The sequence below is a fragment of the Nomascus leucogenys genome, chromosome 6 (genome assembly GCF_006542625.1).
Source record: "Nomascus leucogenys isolate Asia chromosome 6, Asia_NLE_v1, whole genome shotgun sequence".
Lineage (NCBI taxonomy): Eukaryota > Metazoa > Chordata > Mammalia > Primates > Hylobatidae > Nomascus > Nomascus leucogenys.
This window is the reverse complement of record NC_044386.1, coordinates 110,812,628-110,833,362: the sequence shown is the minus strand read 5'-3', so window position 1 is coordinate 110,833,362 and position 20,735 is coordinate 110,812,628. Positions and strand designations below refer to the sequence as shown.

The window sequence follows — 20,735 nt, the reverse complement described above, 5'->3', positions numbered from 1 at the left end:
CGGGGACTGACACTGGGCTGTACATGTACACTGAATTCTCATGATGTCTCTGCCAAGCAGGCAGCTGTAACCTTCCCATTTTATAGCTACATAAAGACTGGTTTAGAGCGAATCTTGACTTGCTAACCTGGCGAGGCTGAAAAGTGGCTGAACCGCTGGGATGTAAACCTGTTACCTGCTCTTTCCCCTATGCCAGCAGTCCCTAACCTTTTGGATTTCATGGAAGACAATTTTTCCATGGATGGAGAGAGTAGGGGGTGGGATGTGTAGAGATGGTTTCATGATAAGACTATTCTCAGGCATTAGAGTCTCACAAGGAACACAACATAGATCCCTCGCATATACAGTTCACAACAGGGTCCGTGCTCCTATGAGACTCTAATGCTGCCGCCGCTGATCTCACAGGAGACAGAGCTCAGGCAGTAATGCTCGCTTGCCTGCCACTCATCTCCTCCTGTGTGGCCTGGTTCTTAACAGGCCATCGACGGGTACCGGTCTGTGGCTGGGGGTGTTGGGGACCCCTCCCCTAAGTCATCTTGCTCTCCTATTGCCCCCAATTATGAAGTGGCCACTGTGTGCAGAGGACTTTACGGAGTCCTGTCCATACTCACTTGCTAAAAGTCACGGCCTTGCTTTAATCTGACATCTATCCATGTGAAATAGGGAATGAAACTAACCATCTTCCTCAGGGTCTATCTTCCCAGGGAGCATGGGATGCAGGAAGTGGAGGGTGAGACCAGGTGGCAGTGAGGCCTTCTCATGTGCATTCAGCTCCCTCCTCACCCAGCACGGGTCTTCACTCTGCACTCTCCTCCCCAGTAGCTGCCTCAGTGACTTTGTCAGGATCAATTCACTGACACCACCTGAGAAAATAATTGGCAGTAATGTGACCCTTCAAGAGTCACATTCTCTGGCACAGATGAAATGGAAATAAAATCTTATCTCCAACGTCCTGCTGAAAAGGAACATCTCCTTTTGTAGTATTGCATTGTCATGTCTAGTCATTTGCACAAAACTTGAAGAGCTAGAAAATGATGATTTTAGAAACAATGGAAAAGAATTGTCATTTTCTTTGGGCTGTTTTTTTTTTAACTTATATCAAGCACTAATTTTTACTATGAAAATATAGTTGCCTCAATACAGAATGATTGTCCACAGAAATGGAAGCATAAGATAGAGGGCAAGGTAAGCTTCTGAATGAAGAAAGGAGCCAGCTGCCAAGCTGAGGGGTGTAGAGTCTGGGGACAGGGGTCTTCCACATCTTTCTCATTGGCAGCATGTTTCATTTGCACCTGTGTACTGTGGTCAGGGTCTCAGTGATGTGTGATGTAGAGAGGCCTGACAGGAAAATACTTCGTTTCCGAAGGAGACCAGGGGCACCTGTCATATTGAGTTCAAGTCCCTGGTCAAACTCATACACTGGCCACCTTAGCTTGCTGTTCTGTCTTCTTTACTTCACCCCTTAATTTTATGAGCAACAGAGGAGCAAGATTCTGGAAGATCTGAAGTGCCCTCCTTTGGGGATCCCATAAATACATGTTCATGTATTTTATAACTGGAAACACTATAACTCAAGAAGGTTAAGACACTTTTTAAAGGCTTTCAGGAAAGCAAGTGAGTCTGCCCTGTGCATTAAGTGTAGACACTTGTCTCAAGAGTTATGGAAGCTGTTCTATAACAGTAGCTCGTTAAGTAACAAAGCCTAAAAAGAAGACAGAAAGCTCTTTGTAAAGTGGATGTATGAGTGGTTCTGAATCCATGTTATGGGGCCACAGAAACAGCCTGCTGTTGTTTTGGTTGAGCCAAATGCTTGAGTGCATGGCTAACCCTTTCCTGAAGACTGGGAAAGAGGTCGAGTTGGACTTTCAAGTGTGGAAGATGAGCTACTTGTGTATGTAGTTCAAGGCCCTGGTGGCCCATGGCAGCTGAGAGGACATTGGGAAGAGGGGGCATTTTGGGGTCTGATGAAGCCGTGTATTCTCTCTGAGTTATTAATAGTTGGACAGGTTTTGTGGACAGATTTCTCATGAATTCACTGAACTATTGAAAGATGAATCTCTTGACTATAAGAATGTCTTTGCAAGGCTGAGATAAAACGGAGAGAATAAGTTTTCTTTAAGTTGACCACCTTTATGGGGGAATGGTAGCCAGGGAAAATAAACTGGGCTATAGATAAAAACAAATGTAAAATGTGGGACTGAACAAACGGATACCTTAAGCACTAGCCTTTCCCTACTCCTTTCCCTTCTGCCTCCATCTGAATTTCTGGTGCAGGTGAAGCCCAGGAGGAACCGCTAACAATTTTTACAGCTGCTTCAGCATCTTTTAACATCAGGACAGAGAATGTCGAAATTGCATTTTCTTGGGATTTTTACACTGGAGAGAATAAATCATGTTGCTTTGCAAAAAATAAACAATCACATAACAGGGCAAGGCTAAAAAAGAATCCCCCAGGGCACCAATGGCCTATAATTGGACCTTGAAGAAAGTCAAGCACATTCTTTCCTGACCCCTAAAGCCTCAGAGTGAAAAGACAACTCAGGGCTGAGGTGGGTGCAGTCTTCAAGTAATAATAGATTTGACAAGCTTTGATTTGGGGTGAACTCAGCTGCAGTGGATGATGGGCTACAGAGGACAAGATTCAGGATGGAGAGGACTATGAAGAAAAGTGGGTCAGTCATGGGGCTAGCCCCATAAGAAAAGTGGATTCTAAGTTCTTTGCCCAAAAGACAAAGCACAGATAGAATTCTGGCAAGCATCCATGCCTGAGCTCCAGTCTGGCCAGTGGAGTAATGCAGTGGGGATTCCACTCTGCAAGTCAGTGGCAGGTGTCAACCCAACCTATCTGCTCATATGAGGTTGGAGTCCAGCCAGTGAATTAATAAAGATACGGAGGTGAGGCCAGCCAAATACAAAGAGACCTAGCAAGGTATGGGAAAGCCACTGGAGCTCTAGCCACTGGGTGGCTTGTGGACCTACAGAAAGGGAGGCAAATGCTGTAGTTTCCATTGAGGGAATGGGACTGGGTCTGAGGCTGTTTGTTCATCATTCATTCATTTGCATATTGATCACCCACGGAATGACATGCACTATACCTGGCCACTATACACTATACATGCACTGGGGCTTTTGTGAGATGAAGCCAACTGCCTTTCTCCTAGGCTTTACAGGCAGTGGGAGAATCAGAAATGAAAACCAGACAGCGACAAGATAGGATCACTAAATGTTACCAGTAGAAGCTGCTTGGTATGGAACATTTAGATTCCAGCCAGAGGTTGGGGTAGTAATGAACAATGACAATTTCCATGCTGTATGTTGCACTTGGTACCTTTACACATGATCTAATTTAAGTCTTACCATAGTTGTATAAAGTAGGCATTAATATTCTCATTTTACAAATGGTGAAACGGGGGCTAAGAGAAGTCAGATCACTACATTAACATCACACCAACAGTGGGGTAGGGATTTGAGTTCAGGTCTCTCTTGGCTCTAAAGCTCATACTCTCTTAAGTCCATAACCTCAAAGCCCATAAATATAGAACACACATGGCCAGAAACACTCTCCAGAATCTTTTAGAATCATTCTACCTGAAGGCACAAGAAAGATAACAGAGATTAGAGCATGAGACAAGAGGAAGAATTAAAATAGTGCTTTTAATATAATTTTCAGCAAACGTACAGTATGTACTTTACATCACATATTTCTAAACTGCTCATTTGGAAAATAAAAGCTGCAAAAATACAGAATACCACACTCAAAAATCTATTGAGTATGTGCTTTTTTCCCCCTCCATTCTGTGCAACAGGGTGGTTTTCACCCTCTCCGCTGATTTCGTTAAAGCTGTTGGAGCCCTCCGTCAGAGGAGCATTCCCAAGAGGGGAGTTTCTAAAGCATGTCGGCAAGCCATCCCCAGAGGAGGTAGAGGGATGGGTGGAAGGGAATTTGCACACCAGGTCAGCATGACTCTTTAGAGACCCAGGAAAGATGCCTACTCTGAGAGCTGTTTGGAGTACTCGTGACCATAAGTCACCTCTTTAGTCCTCATCACAGGCCTGCGCTTGGGGCCTCAAAGGACCACACACTGGCTGGATAATCCACATGGGGACCCTCGGGTTCTCGGGCAGGGAGGAGCACGCTAAGTGAGGCCCGCGAGGTCTGTGGGTGGTGGTGGGCTGTTTTCTCCAGGAAGAGGAAGAGGGCCAGGCCCTCAGCTTCTCACAAAGGAGTCTTCTGAAGGTGAATGGGATTCGGGGCAGGTTTTCTCAGTCTCAATGTCTTGGTACTCTGTGCCTAAAGGGGGAGGAGGGAAGAAGAGCCAAGAGGAAAAAGAGATCGGTCTTTTCTGCTTCACCTACTTTTTGTTAGGCTTATTTAATAGCATGATGGCTTTGCAGTGAAGGGACAAGAGTAGGCAGTCAAAGCAATAAAGTGCTGGGTTTCAGTCCACGTAACCCCAAGGGGCCAGATTCTGAGCCCAGAGACTTTTTTGAAGGCCAAATATCCTTTCTGGGAAGGATATTTATCTACATGACCATCCCCACAGCCAAGCAGATGTTGGGGATGAGTAAGATGTATCCCAGTCAATAATTTATCCTTATCTTATGTAAATTACTAGTGACAGACCTTGTGTTCTGGGGCTCTAAGTGTCACTGTACATCTCTATTGAAGAGATTCCTGAGTGTCAGAGACAACCGCCTGGCATCACAACATCATACTTCCTCCTCCAGCATTCGGGACAGTTTGTTTTTTTGTGTAGCCACAGATATTCACTGCATGCCGGCTGAAATGATATCCTCTTTGGAGCAAGGTTTTAAGGCTAGGCCACATTTCCAGAATAGATGCTGTGGCTTCATTTTAAAGGTATTAAAAACACAACTAGTCTCAGTGATGATTCACAAGCTGTGCAGGTCTCATTGATTGTGACATGCAGCTCTCCTGTTCAATAGGCACAATGAGGCCATAGAAGTCTCTGTCCATTTATTTGTCCTCTTTAGACTTTGACCCAGTGCTACAAAGGTGACAGTTTGGAAATGTCATTCCTTTCCTCGGGATTGTGAAGCTGAAGCCTGAGTCCTGGGCAAGTTGGAGCATCCTTCCTTCACTCTCACAAGGCCCAAGTTCTTATAGTCTTGGGTTTCACTGAAAGACTTGGGCGTGGGGAGTTGGGAAGGGTGGGACAGAAGTGAGAGAGCTGGGGTTCATCTCTGCTCAGCAGAATGAATAAGATAAAGGCTGATGAATGGCTGGGAAATTCCTGCTGATGTGGCTAAGGTTGAAGTAGGAAGGAGGAGTGTTTTGAAAGGTTTCCAACATTTAATTATTAAAGTGAAACCTAGATTCTTGTGCCCATAGGCAAAACTTTGCAGAGATTCTCACCGCCAACTCCTGGCTCACTTCTCTATGAAACAATAGACTCCTGCTAGGGGTTTCCCACAGGTAGATGCTCTGTTGGCTTTGTAGAGGCTTCATAAGAAGCTAGTTCCGTGTTCTAACTTCGGGGGCTGTGTGTTGTAGTGGAAAGAGCACTGGTTTGGGAGTCAGATCTGTCACTGGCTCCTGGTGGCTTTATAAACTAGCTATGTGATCTTAGAAAGGTTGGATTTGCTGAGCTTTAGTTTTCAGACCCGTGAAGTGGAAAAGAATATATACTTACCTCGTAGGGCTGGTGTGAGCAGGCTGCTGGGAGCAGTACCTGGGATCATGAATTCACAGAACCTGGCACGTGGGTAGCAGGTGCTTAATAAAAACATGAGCTTACTGGCCCCTTCCCTCCCTTACAGTGCTGGATGGGAGCACCATTTGTGTTCAGTTGGGATCCTCTTATAGAACATTTTGTAAATTCTATGCTTCCAATTCATTTTATGGCCTTAGATTATAAAATCAAATGGTCTTGCCAAACATGTCTCCATGAGAGCAATCTTCTATAAGGTTAGTGTTAAGAAAAACATTAATGGGATGGCAAGTGTCCACCTACAGAATGTTAAACTTGCAGAAAACTTACTATGTTGTTCATTTGCTCACAGCAAAAGAACATAATCAATTGTATCTTATGGGGAAAAAATTCAAAATTTATGACAATCACCAACTCCTGATTGTTGACCTGAGTCACTATTACAAAAATGGAAATGTCTGGATATTCTGTTCCTAAAAGCCTGGAATCTGAGAACAGAAGACAGAACAGCAAGCTAGGGTGGCCAGTGCATGAGTTTGACCAGGGACTTGAACTCAATATGACAAGTGCCTCTGGTCTCCTCTGGAGAGGAAGTATATCCAATTAGGGACCAGCTTCGGTGTGTTTGAAGCCCTGGGGCCAGAGCTGATCTCCTGTGGTTGATGCTGTAGGCTACAGGAGTGCCAGGCATGGCAGGTATCTGGGGTCTCTCCAGGGGAGCTCATGACCAGCACTGTGGAGTGCCTCCCTGGCATCTTGGTGCTTTGATAGTGCATTTCGGAATGCACTGGAGTAGGAGAGTCTCCTATCTGATTCCTCTTATCTGTCCGTTTCAGGTAAAATACTTCACATCAATGGACCACTGGGATCAGGGGTTAGGACACACAGCCCCAGAACCCAGCTGCCATGGTGTCCTGGTTGTTACATCAGGAGGCATGTGGGAGCATGTGGGGCCCCACAGTCCACTCGGGCCAGAGTCTTACCTGGTAGGGAGGTAGTACCCATAGTGGTTATGGGTCTGTCTGGGAATAAGGAGAGCTTTTTAAGACCTAAAAGCTTTTTCATAGACCTGGGTTTGAATCCCAACTCTGCTTTGTGAATTTGAGCCAATTCTGGACCTTCTGAGTCTCATTTTCTTCCCCATGTAAAATGAAGCGAATAACAGCTCCTACCTCACAGGGTTATGGTTGAGATTACATGAGCTAATACATGAAAAAAGCTCAGCCAGTAGCTGGTTCATAGTAAGTGCTTGAGAAATGTTAGCTACTATTATTAGTGCTTACCAAGTATTTTACCTGGCATATCTGTTAACTTTAGGGTGCCAGTGTTTTGTGTTGGTTGTGGGGAGGAAAAGGATTGGAAATACTCTTTGGTATCTGGAATCACTCTTCTTTTTCTAGTTTGAACGTTTCTCCCTCATGTGCCCATTTCCATCATTTAAGAGAAAAAGGATGGGGTAACTCTAGTCGAGCTACGGTGTCACAGCTGTATGGGAATGTAGACTATACAGTTCAAATCCGCCACATCACACAAGAGAAAAATAATGTTGCCTTCAATTTTAACCATGAGAGCAAAGGGGTACTTACCTTATTCTTGGAAATGAGACATCTGAATTAGAGTCTCATGGTCAGGAGTGTTAAGGCTGATAGACACCTAGCTCAAGGTCCCTTCCTAGGTTTGCCCTGGCCCATGCTACAGCAGAGTCTTAGGTGCTGGGATCTGCCTCACCTATGCTCAGCCGCTAGGGTCCCCCAAACATGCAGTGCTGCTTGAGGCCTTGCCTGTGCAAGAGAACAGAGATCAGCACACTATGGCCTTCCCTCAGCCACCGACTGCCTTTGTAAATAAAGCTTTATTGGAACATAGCCCATTTGTTTACCTGTTGTCTATGGCTGGTCTCACAGTATTACAACAGTTGAGTAGTTGCAACGGAGACTGCAGGCCCACAAAGTCTAAAATATTTACTACTTGGCCCATTAGAGAAAAAACTTGTGAATATGTTTTGGTGGCTCTCTCTCTGGGGGCAATTCTGCCCCTCATCTTCTCACCCTGTTTCCCCAAAAGTCACCCACTGCTCCTTAGTTCTTAGTTTCTAGGCCACCCACTCTCCAGAGCCTTCCTGACTCTTGCTGCCGTGAGGCAGAACTCACCACCATCATGCATTGGCTCTCTTTATCCCCAGACAGACTCTAGCTCTTAATACTATTATCCCATTGGTTTTGTTTGTGTTCAGATCTGTCCAGGTCATTGAAATGGGGGTTCTTGGAGGGTAGGGACCAAATCTTTTCCACTTTTGTATGTGATCTAGGGCTTGGCATATAGCCAAAATTTTAAGTAAAGGAATGAATAAAAAAATACATGTTTTGAATATATCAAACTCATGCAGTGCACCCCCAAATAAAACAAACTCTGCAAAGAAAAATGCTAATGTGGATAGTCTCTGAGAAGTGTGAGTTGTCCCTGTCTCCATGGCAGTCGCAGGTTTCTAAGGGACAGGGCCATCTTTGCTTTCCAAAATTTTCCATTTTAGGTTTTATAACCCATGTTGTCCCTGCCACGATGACCAAGCATTCTGGGTTGCTGAAGCTACTGATGAGGCAGGCGTGGGTGGCTGCGTGCATTCAGGGTGGATTCCACATGCTGTTCTAGGCAACAGGCCTGATAAGAGGCATTTGAACAAAAATCTTCCTTGCATCTTCCACCAGTGAGAGAGTATTCCAATTTACTCTTGAGCAATGACAATACACTAGGGGCGTGGGGTCCAAAGTCTGTCATTTAGGGTGGTTTACTCTAAGGGATTACATTCTTGCGGCTGTTGGGAGAGTAGCGGTTTGGAATAAGTTGGGTGGAGCAGGTGTAATAAAAAAGGAAGGAAGGTTAGAAAATGGATCAATACTATATTTGGGTCTTGAACTAATCTTCCAGGCCAAATTTAATTTCACTAGCACCCTCTCTTGGAAAAGTTGGCACCTCTTAGATATTTGAAGTGGATTCTAACCTAAGGGGAAACAGTCCCTAAAGGGAAACATGGATCATGGTTGAGAGGAGGTCAATCAGAGGAGAATGGCATGAGCCCAGTGGAGCCAGCAGGCCCCTGCCATGTGTCTGGTACTTTCCTCTGGCTTCTGGCCAGATATGTGGTTCTCCCAAGCCATCAAGATAGTCAGGTAAGAATAGCACCAGGCAGCAGCAAGTATTCTCCATCTGTTAGACTGAAAAAACTGCATGGTTTCTTCCCTCATCTAAAGCAAACCAAATAAAATATTCAAGCAACAATAAAATATAGTGTAACTCCGTCCAACTGCAACAGAAGCTCATCCTGTTTTTCTGGTCTTGACTGTATGATCAGATGCACTGACATCTATGCATTGACCTCCATAGCTTGCCACTGCTGAGTAGGGCCTTTGGAGTTCCTAGCAGGGCTTAGAGCAGACTGCACAGGTCTGGCAGGCATGGCTGGGTGGAGAAGAAACCAGACTTCCTAGGACCGGAAGCAGCAGGCAGCAAGAAAACCAGCCCAGCAGGCACATGGGGAGCCAGAAACTACTTTTCCTCGGAGGTTTCTCTGTTTTAGTACATGTATCTATCTCCATTTTACATGTTCCTCAGTGAATGACCTCCTCTGGAAGGTGGGAAAGAATATCCATTAGCAACCACAGGAGAATCTTTTTCCTGGGAAAATTCCTCAAGAGTGGTGTGACCACCATCCCAGGGACCAGCTGGTTGCCCTTGTGTGGAACATTTCTGCAGGCTTTTCGACTAGAAGGGCTGGGAAGCCCTGCCATAGCGTGAGTGAGGGGAAGCTGGAGGGCAATTACTGGACACAGGGGAGTGGAATCGGGGGACTGGAATGTACAGATGACACTCAACCAATCTTTAAAAGTCAGCACTAGAGCGAGCCATTCCATGATCAGATGGTGAAAAGGAAGTGATTTGTATGGAGGGGCACGCTCCCTCCTGCTCGGAAGACGTTAGCAACTCTGTTAAATGATTCCTTAGGAGCGTCTGGCTTTCCAGTTATTATTTTGCCTGTTAAGTGTTCCTAGCAAGCTCCTCGGGGGGACCGTGAAAGGAGGCTGCTCCCACTCCTTCGTTAGCTGTGAGGAAAGCCAGCATGCCATGCTGTGGCCTTCTGGAGCCCTGTGTCCCCAGGGTGCCTCAGAGCCAGCATTCCCTGACAGCACACAGCCTCAGCTGAGAGAAGGCAGCAAACCCTGTCCCCTAGAGAGGTATTTTTGCAAAATGTGCTTACTTCATAGGAGGGAATGATATTGGTTAAAAAAAAAACAAAAAACAAACAAAAAAACAAAAAACCCAAACCTTCTTTGTCTCTATGTAGGAGTTACAAAGATCTGTCAATTTCAGCAGAGAGAGACTTTTCATCCACCCTGGGCATGTTCAACTGAGATGGTGTAGGAGTTTGTAGCAGAAGAGAGAGAACTCTCGCATTCACTTTCTAGGTTTATTCCATCCCGTACATTTTTGTATTCTGTAAATCCAATGATCTTACCAGGAAATCTTTTCATTCACTTGAAACCAAACAGATAATCGAGGGGCTGGATCTAGTGTTGTATGTACAATGCTTCTTTAGAGCACAAAAGGCAAATTAAAACTAGACTGAGTTTTCTGTTCGGTACTATATGAGAAAAATTAAAATTTTCAAAGACGACACAACAGAATTCAGAGCCATCCTGCAACAGTGGCCTTTAAATTTATACCCAGTTTCTGATAAAACTCAGCCCTGGAGTTGTCTTCCTGTTATTCTAACATCTTTTTCACATTCATCCTAAAATCTTTCTTAGGAAAAAAAATCCAAAATGCAAAGAGTTTAAAAAACGTTTTTTTTTTTTTTTTCTCTCAATGCAAATAGTTCCATAAAACACTAGGTCAAAGGTCCTCAGTGTGTGTGTACTGAGTTTGAAGGGCCAAGCAATAATCTATAAGAGGGGACCTATTAGCAATATATTTGCAAAACTAAACCAAAATCTGTACAGGATATTATCAAAGGCTTAGGAACAACAGAACGTACATATTTTATGAAGTGGTTGGAGAACCATCTCCCCTTTACTAGTTAACATACTGATGAGTGTCCCCATTTTCATAAGCAAGGACATACTGACACTAGGAGTTAGTTGAAAGGCCTGTCTCAGAAGCATCCTGCCCCAGGTAGCTGATCACAGTGGCCCCACACCACGACACAGCTTTTCTTTTGGTCGTTCTTGCTGAGTGCTTTCTCTAGATTTGGGCTGTCATTCAAGCCTCTTCATTTACAATGTTCATTAAAAATTCGGTACCATACCTGTCCCACTCCCAACCATTTTTTACTTCCTGATTCTTTTGTTTGCCTTGTGGGTAAAATGCAAATGTGTCCAAGGTGAAAAAGCAAACCAATCAACCTTTGAGTGAGTTTTTTTCCAGCGCCAGGAATGTGACATGAACAAAGGTCACTGGAGAAGCATGAGGGGTAAGTTAGCAGGGCCCTTTGTTGTGTGTGTATGAGTGTTTGTGGCTTTACCTAAGCTCTGTCCCCTTACAGAAATGGCCATAGAAGGCCTAGTGTGCTGGTTGCAAGAGGTTTTCCAACGTGATTCTTACCCCAAATCATAACAGGTTCATTCTCTGAGGTTCACCCACCTTCAAAACACACAGACAAGGGCCTTAGTTCAAGACTAACACTGAAAATGTCACGGACATTTTCATGCATTGGACACACGACAGCTTCCAGGAGCTTGTGGGTCTATTCGTTATCAGAGATGCTACAGACTTCTTAACAGCTTGTGTTAGGGAACTGTTCTTCTTTCCTATCCCCGGAAGTGTTGCACCCATACACACAAACCCACATCTAAGAGTGTCTCCTCCACAGGCTGAAAAGAACGCCTCTTAGAATGTCAAGCATGAATATAAAAGGGCTTCCCGTGACAGTGATCACTGAATCATGGGGAAGAAAGCTAAAAGGCAAATTTGCAATTCATCACATTATCCCCTGTTGTCTCAAATGTGATTCTTTTAAAGGCAGGCTGCATATACACTCTTTTTGAAGCATTTTTTTTCTTCTTGTAACACATTGTATATTCTTGTTTTTGTAGAATATCCGAATGAGGATAAAATGATAAAAATTACAATAGGTTAATTGCATCCCTTGTATCACATATTTTTGGTGCATTAAAAAAGGAGAAAAAAAGTAAAAGCAACCAGCATAATAAATCCAGCCTGGAGAACTGTGTTAGTGACTTGACTTGAAGGGTTAACACAGATTTTAGAAGTAGTTAAAAATAGTATTAGAAGGTTATACATACAACAGTTTGAAATTCATATGGATTGTATTTTTTTCTTTTAAAAATGGCAAAATGTTTGTTTGGCAAATGTAAGCAAATGACTTGGACTGCGTTGGGTCTCACCAGCTCTGAGCCGGGTCAGTCATAGCCAGGCGAGGCCTACTGCTTCCTGAGGTCACTCTGTGGGGCTGGGGGAAGGTGGATGCCCGTCACTGGGAGGTGCTGGCCCCCCACCCGGCTCCCCCTCAGTCTTGAACGTGGAAATGGAGCTGGTGAGAGGTGCCAATTACAAACTCCAGCATGGATCACCCATTAGCATCACTGAGAGAACTCTGGGGCCTTGAACCACATGCAGACTGGGTGAGTCGTCTACACAGTGACCCATATTGCGAAAGTCAGAGAGAGGAGTGGGGCTTCCACCCCTCCGACTTGTGCGCCCGCCCCCAACCCCACCTAGAGGAAGGAGGGTGGCACGGGGTGTGTCACTAGTGCTTAATCTGGCAATGTTTTCAACTTCGTTTTTTTTTATTTTTTTTTAGTAAACTTTTAAAAAACGTTTTCTGTTTTGTTATGTGTATGTATATCCAGAAATGTCCATCCTCCAAGCTGGCCACCACTGTTCCCTGAATTTGGCAGTGCCTGTTGCTTGCAGCTGTCAGCATCCTGAAAACCATGAGGTGCCTTCAAAGTAGACTCTGTGGCCCAGCCGCGCGAGTGGCCTCCAGGACCCCGCCGCACGATCTCATTCTCTCCTTATTCTGAATCCTGTCTGGCTCTGATGTTGAGAAAAAGGACAAAGTCGGTGTGTCTGTGTGTGTGTGTGTGTGTGTGTGCGTGTGCGTCTGTGCCTCTGTGTGTGTATTGAGTTTCGGTTTTTTTTGGAAACCTTTTTTTCTTTTTTTAAGAAAAAATGACCCTTGGATTCCTAACACAGAGTTCACCCTCCTTTAGTCACTATAAAACCGACTCCATGTTTTCACACCACTCATGGTCTTCCAGGTTATAGATAAACTTTGTCCTATGTGTCTGGTTTGCGGGCACAGGGTCCCTCCCCAGGTTGTCTAGGGTCAGAGTAGAGGCAAAGAACTCACTGGTGCTCAGCCCGCCCTCGTGGTTTTTGATGTAGCGTTTATAGTTTTTCCTCAGGCACTGCCACGTGGTGGTGTACAGGATGAAGGCGAAGGATTTGAGCGCGATGGCGATGCTGACATACAGGTATCTGTAGACCACGTTGTCGTAGAGGACGCAGGCGCCCTGCTCCCCACAGAACGTGCTCCAGAACAGGCAGGTGGAGTCGATGCCCGCCCCGAAGATGAGGGGTGGAGGGATGAAGCCTGTTACGGGGAAAAGAATGTTAGCGTTCTGGATCTGGTGGTCAGTGCTCCCCTGTTCCTGTCTCTGCCTAGCTTTTCTTACAGCACTGCCAGGCAAATATGTCTGACTCCGTGGCTCGAAGACATGCTCAGCAGGCAAAGCGCATGAGTTTGTGCCCCAGTTCTGCCTTTTTATTATGGTACAAATCTCAGCAAGTTATTTAAGCCCTCCTGCCTTAGTTTCCTCATCTGCAAAATAGGGATGATGATAATACTACAGTCTTCACCAGATGGCTGTGAAGACTAACTTTACACATAGAAAGCATCACTCTGGCATGGTGGCTCACACCTGTAATTCCAGCACTTTGGGAGGCTGAGGCAGGTGGATCACCTGAGATCAGGAGTTCGAGACCAGCCTGGCCAACATGGTGAAACCCCATCTCTACTAAAGAGACAACCTGGAATTTGCACTGTGGTACATGTTGGTACACACTTGTAGTCCCAGCTACTTGGGAGGCTGAGGCAGAATAATTGCTTGAACCCGGGAGGCAGAGGTAGCAGTGAGCCAAGATTGTGCCACTGCACTTCAGCCTGGGCAACAAAGCAAGACTCCATCTCAAAAAAAAAAAAAAAAAAAGCATCTAGCACAGTCTGTACTGGGTCACTTTACCATGTAAAGTGAATGACGGCTGCTATTATCATCATCATCCTCTGCTGAGGGCCTGAGAAGGCCAAGATGGTCTTCCTTGAAGGGAAACATTCTTAGCGTCAGTGAAAGCGGCGTAGTCTCATAGGGGAAACTGCAAAGCACCGGCATACTATGTGTGGTGCTTCTGTATGAGGCTTTCAGGGCTGTGTGTGCTCTTGTGTGCAGGGACCACAAATTGGACTTGAGTACATCTGTGTGTATACACATATAGTTTAAAATGGAAAATATCTGCATATATACTGACAACTTCCCTTCCCCTGGATATTTAATATTCCCAGCTCAGAATGAGGTGGTAACCAGTTTTGAAACCCTCACGGTAGAGCATTTCCGGTACCTACAACCAGTCACCAAAAATTGCAGATAAGATGAAAACCGTTCCCCTTCCTTACTTCAGTTCCCTGTTCCTCTCTGTGTTTCTTTGCCTGCTGTTATCCCTGAGTTATCAGACCTGGCTGCCCATGACAATCATCCAGGGCGTCCCATCCCAGACCAATGAAATCAGAGCATTTAGTGTGCAGCGCAGTCCTCAGCACCTTCACATTCCCAGGTGATTCTGAGTGAAGGGGGAGAGTGTCATCTGTACTATGGGAAAGTGACAGATGAGTCACTAATACAAATTAACTGTTCAAAAAAACTGTCCCCTTGAGGCCAGAATAAAGTGCCAACCATCTTCAGCGACAGACTGCAGGAGGAGGAAGTGACCTCTGGAGCTAGGTGTGGCCAAATCTGAGATCCCAGGGCCTGTATACCTCTATCCGGAGTGTTCCTTGCAGAGCTAGTCCTAGAGCATCTGAATTTAATTTGTATGAAGGAAGGTCCCTCTGAGATTTTGATGAGATCTAGACCCATAGCCCAGCAAAATACACCTACCCATAAAATCGAACCCGTATTTCAGGGGGTTCATAGGCCCCTGAAGTCCATCCATGATTGCCGGAATAACAGCATGTGCATTATAAGCACAGCAGCACCTTCGTTCTGTGGGGCCTCCAAAGGCAGTTGGGGAGAGGGGGAAAGCTTAATGAAGGAGGCAGCCCTTCCCCCGGTTTTAATGACAGGCCTGGAATCGGGTGAGAGCGGGGCTGTGTTACCCTATGAGTGCTAATGAGCTTGGCAGAGCTCCGGGCTCTCTCGGCCCAGGTGCCTCTGTACTTCTCCTTGGAACTCTTCACCTCTGCTGCTTGATACCCCAAAGAGAAGCCCCCGAGATTTCCGGTTGAAACCTCATTAAACTTCCCAAGCAGCTCGGTTTAATAAACAAGCTCCAGGCTCAAAATCCCACACAACCTGCTTCCTTCTTTCCGGTTGCCAGGTTGGGCTGTGGTTCTGCTGAATGGAAGCTCATATTCCTAGTATTCCCTGTGATCCCAAAGGCTGCCCAGGTGTCTGAGCCCTCCCCCACCAACCCTGTGTGTTTTCCCTGCCCCCTAACAAGTGCCTTTTTTCATTTCACTGAAAAAGAGCCAACTGGAGGAACTGCCATGGCAACCGCATAATAGAAACTAAGCCACACAGCACATTATTTATGTAAAAAATGAAGATCTGGAGCCAGTTTGTATTACAGATAGACCTAGAGATAAAAGGAACTAATGTGGCCTGTTTCTGTGGCACAGCAGGGCAAAGCAAATCCATTCACCTTTCTGTCTCTGCATGGGGCATAATCATTATATTATGATTAGCTCCCAAATGCTCGTCCCTCCTTGTGAGCTTTCTTGAGGTCATTTCACTTTGTTCTAGCCACCCTCACCTAGCGACAGGGAGCCAAGGTTAGAGAGGACACCTCTAGTAAACGCTTTGCTGTGGGAAGGAACTGAGGGTACAGGTGTCCCTTGCTCTGTAATGCATGGATACTTGGATACAAATTCCAGGTCCGTGCAAATCAGGTCATATTTTAAGCACATCGAAGGAAATTTGCAACATAAAGGAACCATTCGTTAATATTTGTTAAAACCAAAATATCCCTCCAAAATACCACTGTGTAACTCATTCATGTACCTGAGTGAGAGTTTTTATAACACTTGGTTGTCTTTCAAGTAGGGCATACCTCTATGTGATAAATAAATATGCCAATTTTATCTTGCCTATTGTCAAGCTCCACTACCAGATGACAAAACCTCTAAACAACAATTTGAAGGCTACGTACTCAGGAGGCTGATGGGAGGATCACTTGAGCCCAGGAGTTCCAGGCTGCAGTGAGCCATGATCACGCCACTGCAGTCCAGGCTAGGAGACAAAATGGGATCCTGTCTCCAAAAAAAACAAAACCTACCAAAGTTTTTCATGCTATGCTCTGCTCAGTATTTCAGAGAGCGTTTGTGGTAGAGATGAATTTTTTTTTTTTTGAGACAGAGTTTCGCTCTGTGGCCAGGCTGGAGTGCAGTGGCATGATCTCGGCTCACTGCAACCTCCGCCTCCCGGGTTCAAGTGATTTTCCTGCCTCAGTCTCCCAAGTAGCTGGGACTACAGGTGCATGCCACTACGCCCGGCTAATTTTTGTATTTTTAGTAGAGACGGGGTTTCATTATGTTGGCCAGGATGGTCCGATCTCTTGACCTTGTGATCTGCCTGCCTTGGCCTCCCAAAGTGCTGGGATTACAGGCGTGAGCCACGGCACCTAGCCGAGATGAAAGAACTTTTAAGGTGCCAAAAGTCCTGGAGAGAAAGTCACTTGATCTTTCAATGTCTGTTTCTTCATCTTTAAAATGGAGCTAATACCACCCTCCTTGGTAAGGGCTAAGGTAAACACTACACAAATGAGCTGTGTGTGTGAGTGTTGTGCAAGGGTCTGATCTTTCCATGCAACCAGAACTTTTGCCACCTTATTCATGTTTTAGGGGACTTGGGGTGGTATTTTAGAATAAACTCTAGGTTGAGTACCTTAAGTATAACCTTTATGAGATTCCTTTTATACTTCTGAATAGTGAAAATATTGGCTTTTCCATCAAATTCATCTTTTCCTTTTTATTCACTTAAAATTCTTTCCCAAAGGGAAGGTCTAGTTATCAGGCCCTAAACTGCAGGTGTGCAGAGAATACCAGAGACGAACTGACTGCATCTTTTTTGTTAGAGGCCTCTGCCATTCTGGAACTCACCTGATGAGTCACAGAAGGGAGTCCCACCTTGGTGTCATTTTCATGCCCAGCCCCACATCCTTATATGTTTATCACTCAGTTGGACCAAACAAAAACTCAGGCAGTCCCTGCAAGGAGCTGGTTCCCCACAGACAAATGGGAGACTGTGACAGTGTGACTGTGGCAACTGTCATGATAAGTAGTATCATTAATTACCTTCTACCCAGGACTGTATAGAGTGCTCTACATCCATTATGCATCCCCTCCATAACCACTCCCCCTGCCCCACCTTATTTCACATACAAATAAACTGAGAGTGACAGAGATTATTTGTTCCAGGTTTGATATTTCAAAATTCCAAACCCAATAATCTCCTTCCTTCTAATTCAGAGTCTGTTGATTTGAGAAGACTTTAGAGCTCTTATTGTGGATTTCCAGGGATACAGAGAACATTTTATTTACCCTTTTGCTAAGCTCCTGGAGTAACGGGCTTGTAGAAGCCTGGTTTTGAAGTGTGCAGAGGGTGAAACACACAGGAGGTTTGATCTTTGCAAAGCGGGCAGCCCTTCCTTCTCTGGGGTTGCTAATACATAGAGAAGGCTGGGAGACTTATTTTGTAAACAAACTCAGTATTTCACGGGACACCTGAGGCAGTAATGGCAGATACTGTGCTTGTCAGCAGGAAGAGACACGGAGTTGTCATCGTGGTAGGGTTTGATGTGAACTCAGACAGGGAGTTCACGTCTGGAGTTTTGGTGATGGGGAGGAAATGCAAATTTATGAACCAGAGACAGCTGATTTTGGATTCTAATTCCGCCACTTGGGAACTGTGTGATTCACACAACTTTAGTGCATCTCGGTTTCACTGTTTATACAATGGGCACGATCATACCTTCAGGCAGAGCTTTTGTAAGGAATCAATGGGACGCCATTTGAGAAGCCCTCACAGGGTGGGCGCTCCAAAAATCTGGTTCCCTTGCTGCTGTTTGGCTTTTGTTCCATGTTCAGGAACTCTTTTGGGTAAATGAAAATCCGTCCTAAGTTCACCACCTCTAGAGAGAGAGTTGCAGAAAACCTTTCAAGCTGTGATGCAGTGAATAACCCCCATTGGCAAGAATTCTGCACATCTACTCGGGAGGCTGAGGCAGGAGAATCACTTGAACCTGGGAAGCAGAGGTTGCAGTGAGCCAAGATCACACCATTGCACTCCAGGCTGGGTGACAGAGTGAGACTCGTCTCAAAAAAAAAAAAAAAAAATTCTCCACATCATAAGTGAGTTTTAGAGGATAATCAGGTGTGTCCAGAAGGCAGGACAAGGCAGAGGGTGGCGGGGGGGCCAGGTGGACTTTAGTGTCCCCTCTGGTTTTGAGCTCCTTCACTGTTCAGTCCTTAGTTACAAGGGAGCTTGATGATGGTGGTGTATTTCTTTAGTAACTGTGTCTTTTGAAGAAATGCTGTCTTCCCTAAAGCCCTCTTCCCTAAAGCCTGCAAGAGCAGTTCTCTTTTTTTTATCTTGTCTTCTCCCTATGTCCTCTGGGCAGGAACTTGTGGATGAAGCAGGTGTTAATAGGGTCCCATTGTTGGGGCACTGGGAACCCACCGTGTGCTGAGGAGGGTATGTGCAGGCTCAGTGCTGCTCCCCGCTACTAGAGGGAATATTAAAAGGACTAAATCTTACTATTACACTCTGGCTTAAATTGCAGCTATCTATATTTCAATGCATAAATTGCTGCACAATTTAAGAACATTGTCTCTGCTTTCCTGAAATCTATTAACAGAGATTAAACCTCAGGGCCTTATATCTTGGCTATTTAATTTACTCTCTCAGTTGAAATGGCTGGGCCTATTTATATTCTTTGGTCTAAACTTAAAAGGTGAACTGAAAGGCTTTTGTAAGAAAAATAAGTTCAAATTCCTTTATGGGACAAAATGGAAGCTGAAAATTACGGCCATTTACATTTAAAAAGATATCTGTTTCTCTCTGGCTTACCCGCCAAGACTCGAATTCACCATGGAATCTCTATTCAACCTGGTGGAATTACTGTTATGTCCAGCACCAGCTAGAAAGGGAGATGCTGAAAAGTGTATTCTCCTGGAAGGTTTAATGAGTTCTCTGCTTCAGCAATGCCAAGAAAGAATCTGGGCTGTTTTCCAGTGATACCTGACATTTACTTTTCTTAAACTGGAGAGTCTGGAGGAGCTACTATGTTCTCCTTTCATTCCTGGACCCCTTGTGAAAGTTGCTAAGGCCCAGAGAGCTTAAATAATCTGCCACATGGTCAGGAAAGGCAGAGCTAGGCTCAAGAGCAGGTGTGACTGACTTTAGAGGGCCATGGTAAGTACTGGATGTCATCTCAGCATAGGTAAGGGAGGCAGATCATGGGTGGTGCAGGTCCATCAGGAGGTGAGGTACACTGCTGACAGAGCCAGGGCACATGGCTGGCGCCTAACATATGTTCGCCGAACGAACAATTAAAAGTGTAGGCAAGTGGAAGGGGTCTTCCATGCATCCCACCGCCGTATCTCACTCCCTCTCATCTCTCACTTGGGGCCCCTGGGCCTGCTGTGCTTGCTTCTTCCAAAGCAGCATTTAACACATTCATTTCTCCACTTGCCTATAAACTAAACTTTGTCGTATGCAAGATGATGCTCACAGCAGGAACTCAACAAATGTCTGACAAGCCACATCAGGAGTGTCTAGGATGTGCTTTTCCAGAGTAGTTCACAAATCACCCCAGACCAAGGACAATCTGCTCAGGAATGACCCCTGCCTACAGAAATGCACCCCAAGGGCCTTCCCTATGCTTTTGGCTAGGCGGGCACGCTGGAAAATTAAGAGGCAGGGTCAGTGAATGGGGAGTTTGTGGTGGTATTGTGGAAGCTAAGCCCATCCCTAATGACACCCTGAGACACTTGATCTATTGTGTCTTATTCTATTAAAGGCTTCTCCACAGCCCCAGTCCCAGGGGCTCCAAACCTCAGCCTCATCTTGAGCTTTCGTTGCTTCTCTTTCGCTTTCACTTAGGTCGGTTGGGTTGGGGGGTCTCAATAGATGCTGTCTCTCTATGTGGCTCCCATCTGTCTTTGCCATTCAAACCCACTGCTTTGCTGGTGGTCAGCTTCTCACTTCAATGCTTTTGATGGGTTATCCTGCATCCTGCTAAACCTCATGCCCTGCTCACCTGCTGCTCTACCTAAAGCAGAATTCTGAATGTATATTCACTCTCCCATCTGAAACTCCCATTTGCTCCACACTGGCAACTACTCAGCCAAGTATAATTTCTCCCCTTGAAAATCAAGGCCCTCTATAACTCTTCTAACCCCACACCTTCCCCACACTTGCTTCGTTCTCCTACTGGAGCCGCCAGAGGCAGGATATTGGCACCTACTTATCTGTGCACCCTGAGCAGCCCCTAGACAGCACCTTGGATGTGGAAGAGTCTCAGCGCATGTTTGTTTCCACTAATTTAATTTGGTGTAACGTCCTGGCAAGCAGTAGGCCCCAGGAACAAGATTCTAGACCAACTCAGGAGCAGAGAGTTTGCCCACAGCCCGGAGAGAAAAGGAGTAGCCACGACACCTGCAGAAGAGTAAAGGAGGATGGACTCAATTACACCAGGAATTCTGCTATGAGTAGATCGTTCAGTTTCCTCTGAATTCACTGACCTTTCTCCAGCTCAGTGTCTTCCTCCCCTACT

At 45.4% G+C, this 20,735-nt stretch overlaps 1 protein-coding gene across 2 annotated transcripts in view; it reads right to left on the bottom strand.

Moving 5' to 3' along the window:
- Positions 1–3,634: 3,634 nt before the first annotated feature.
- The window catches only part of SLCO3A1 (solute carrier organic anion transporter family member 3A1), a 326,271-nt gene continuing 309,170 nt past the window's right edge, over positions 3,635–20,735 (bottom strand). Inside the window, exons 10-11 of one of the 2 annotated variants that reach the window (XM_030815055.1) lie at positions 13,039–13,281; positions 3,635–4,291 (exon numbers count right to left, since the gene is read on the bottom strand). In XM_030815055.1, the coding sequence (XP_030670915.1) occupies positions 4,209–4,291; positions 13,039–13,281 (326 nt within the window). In that variant the 3' untranslated portion in view covers positions 3,635–4,208. Of the gene's footprint in view, positions 4,292–10,120; positions 13,282–20,735 lie in introns of those variants that run through there. The other variant, XM_030815054.1, reaches the window with a different exon arrangement.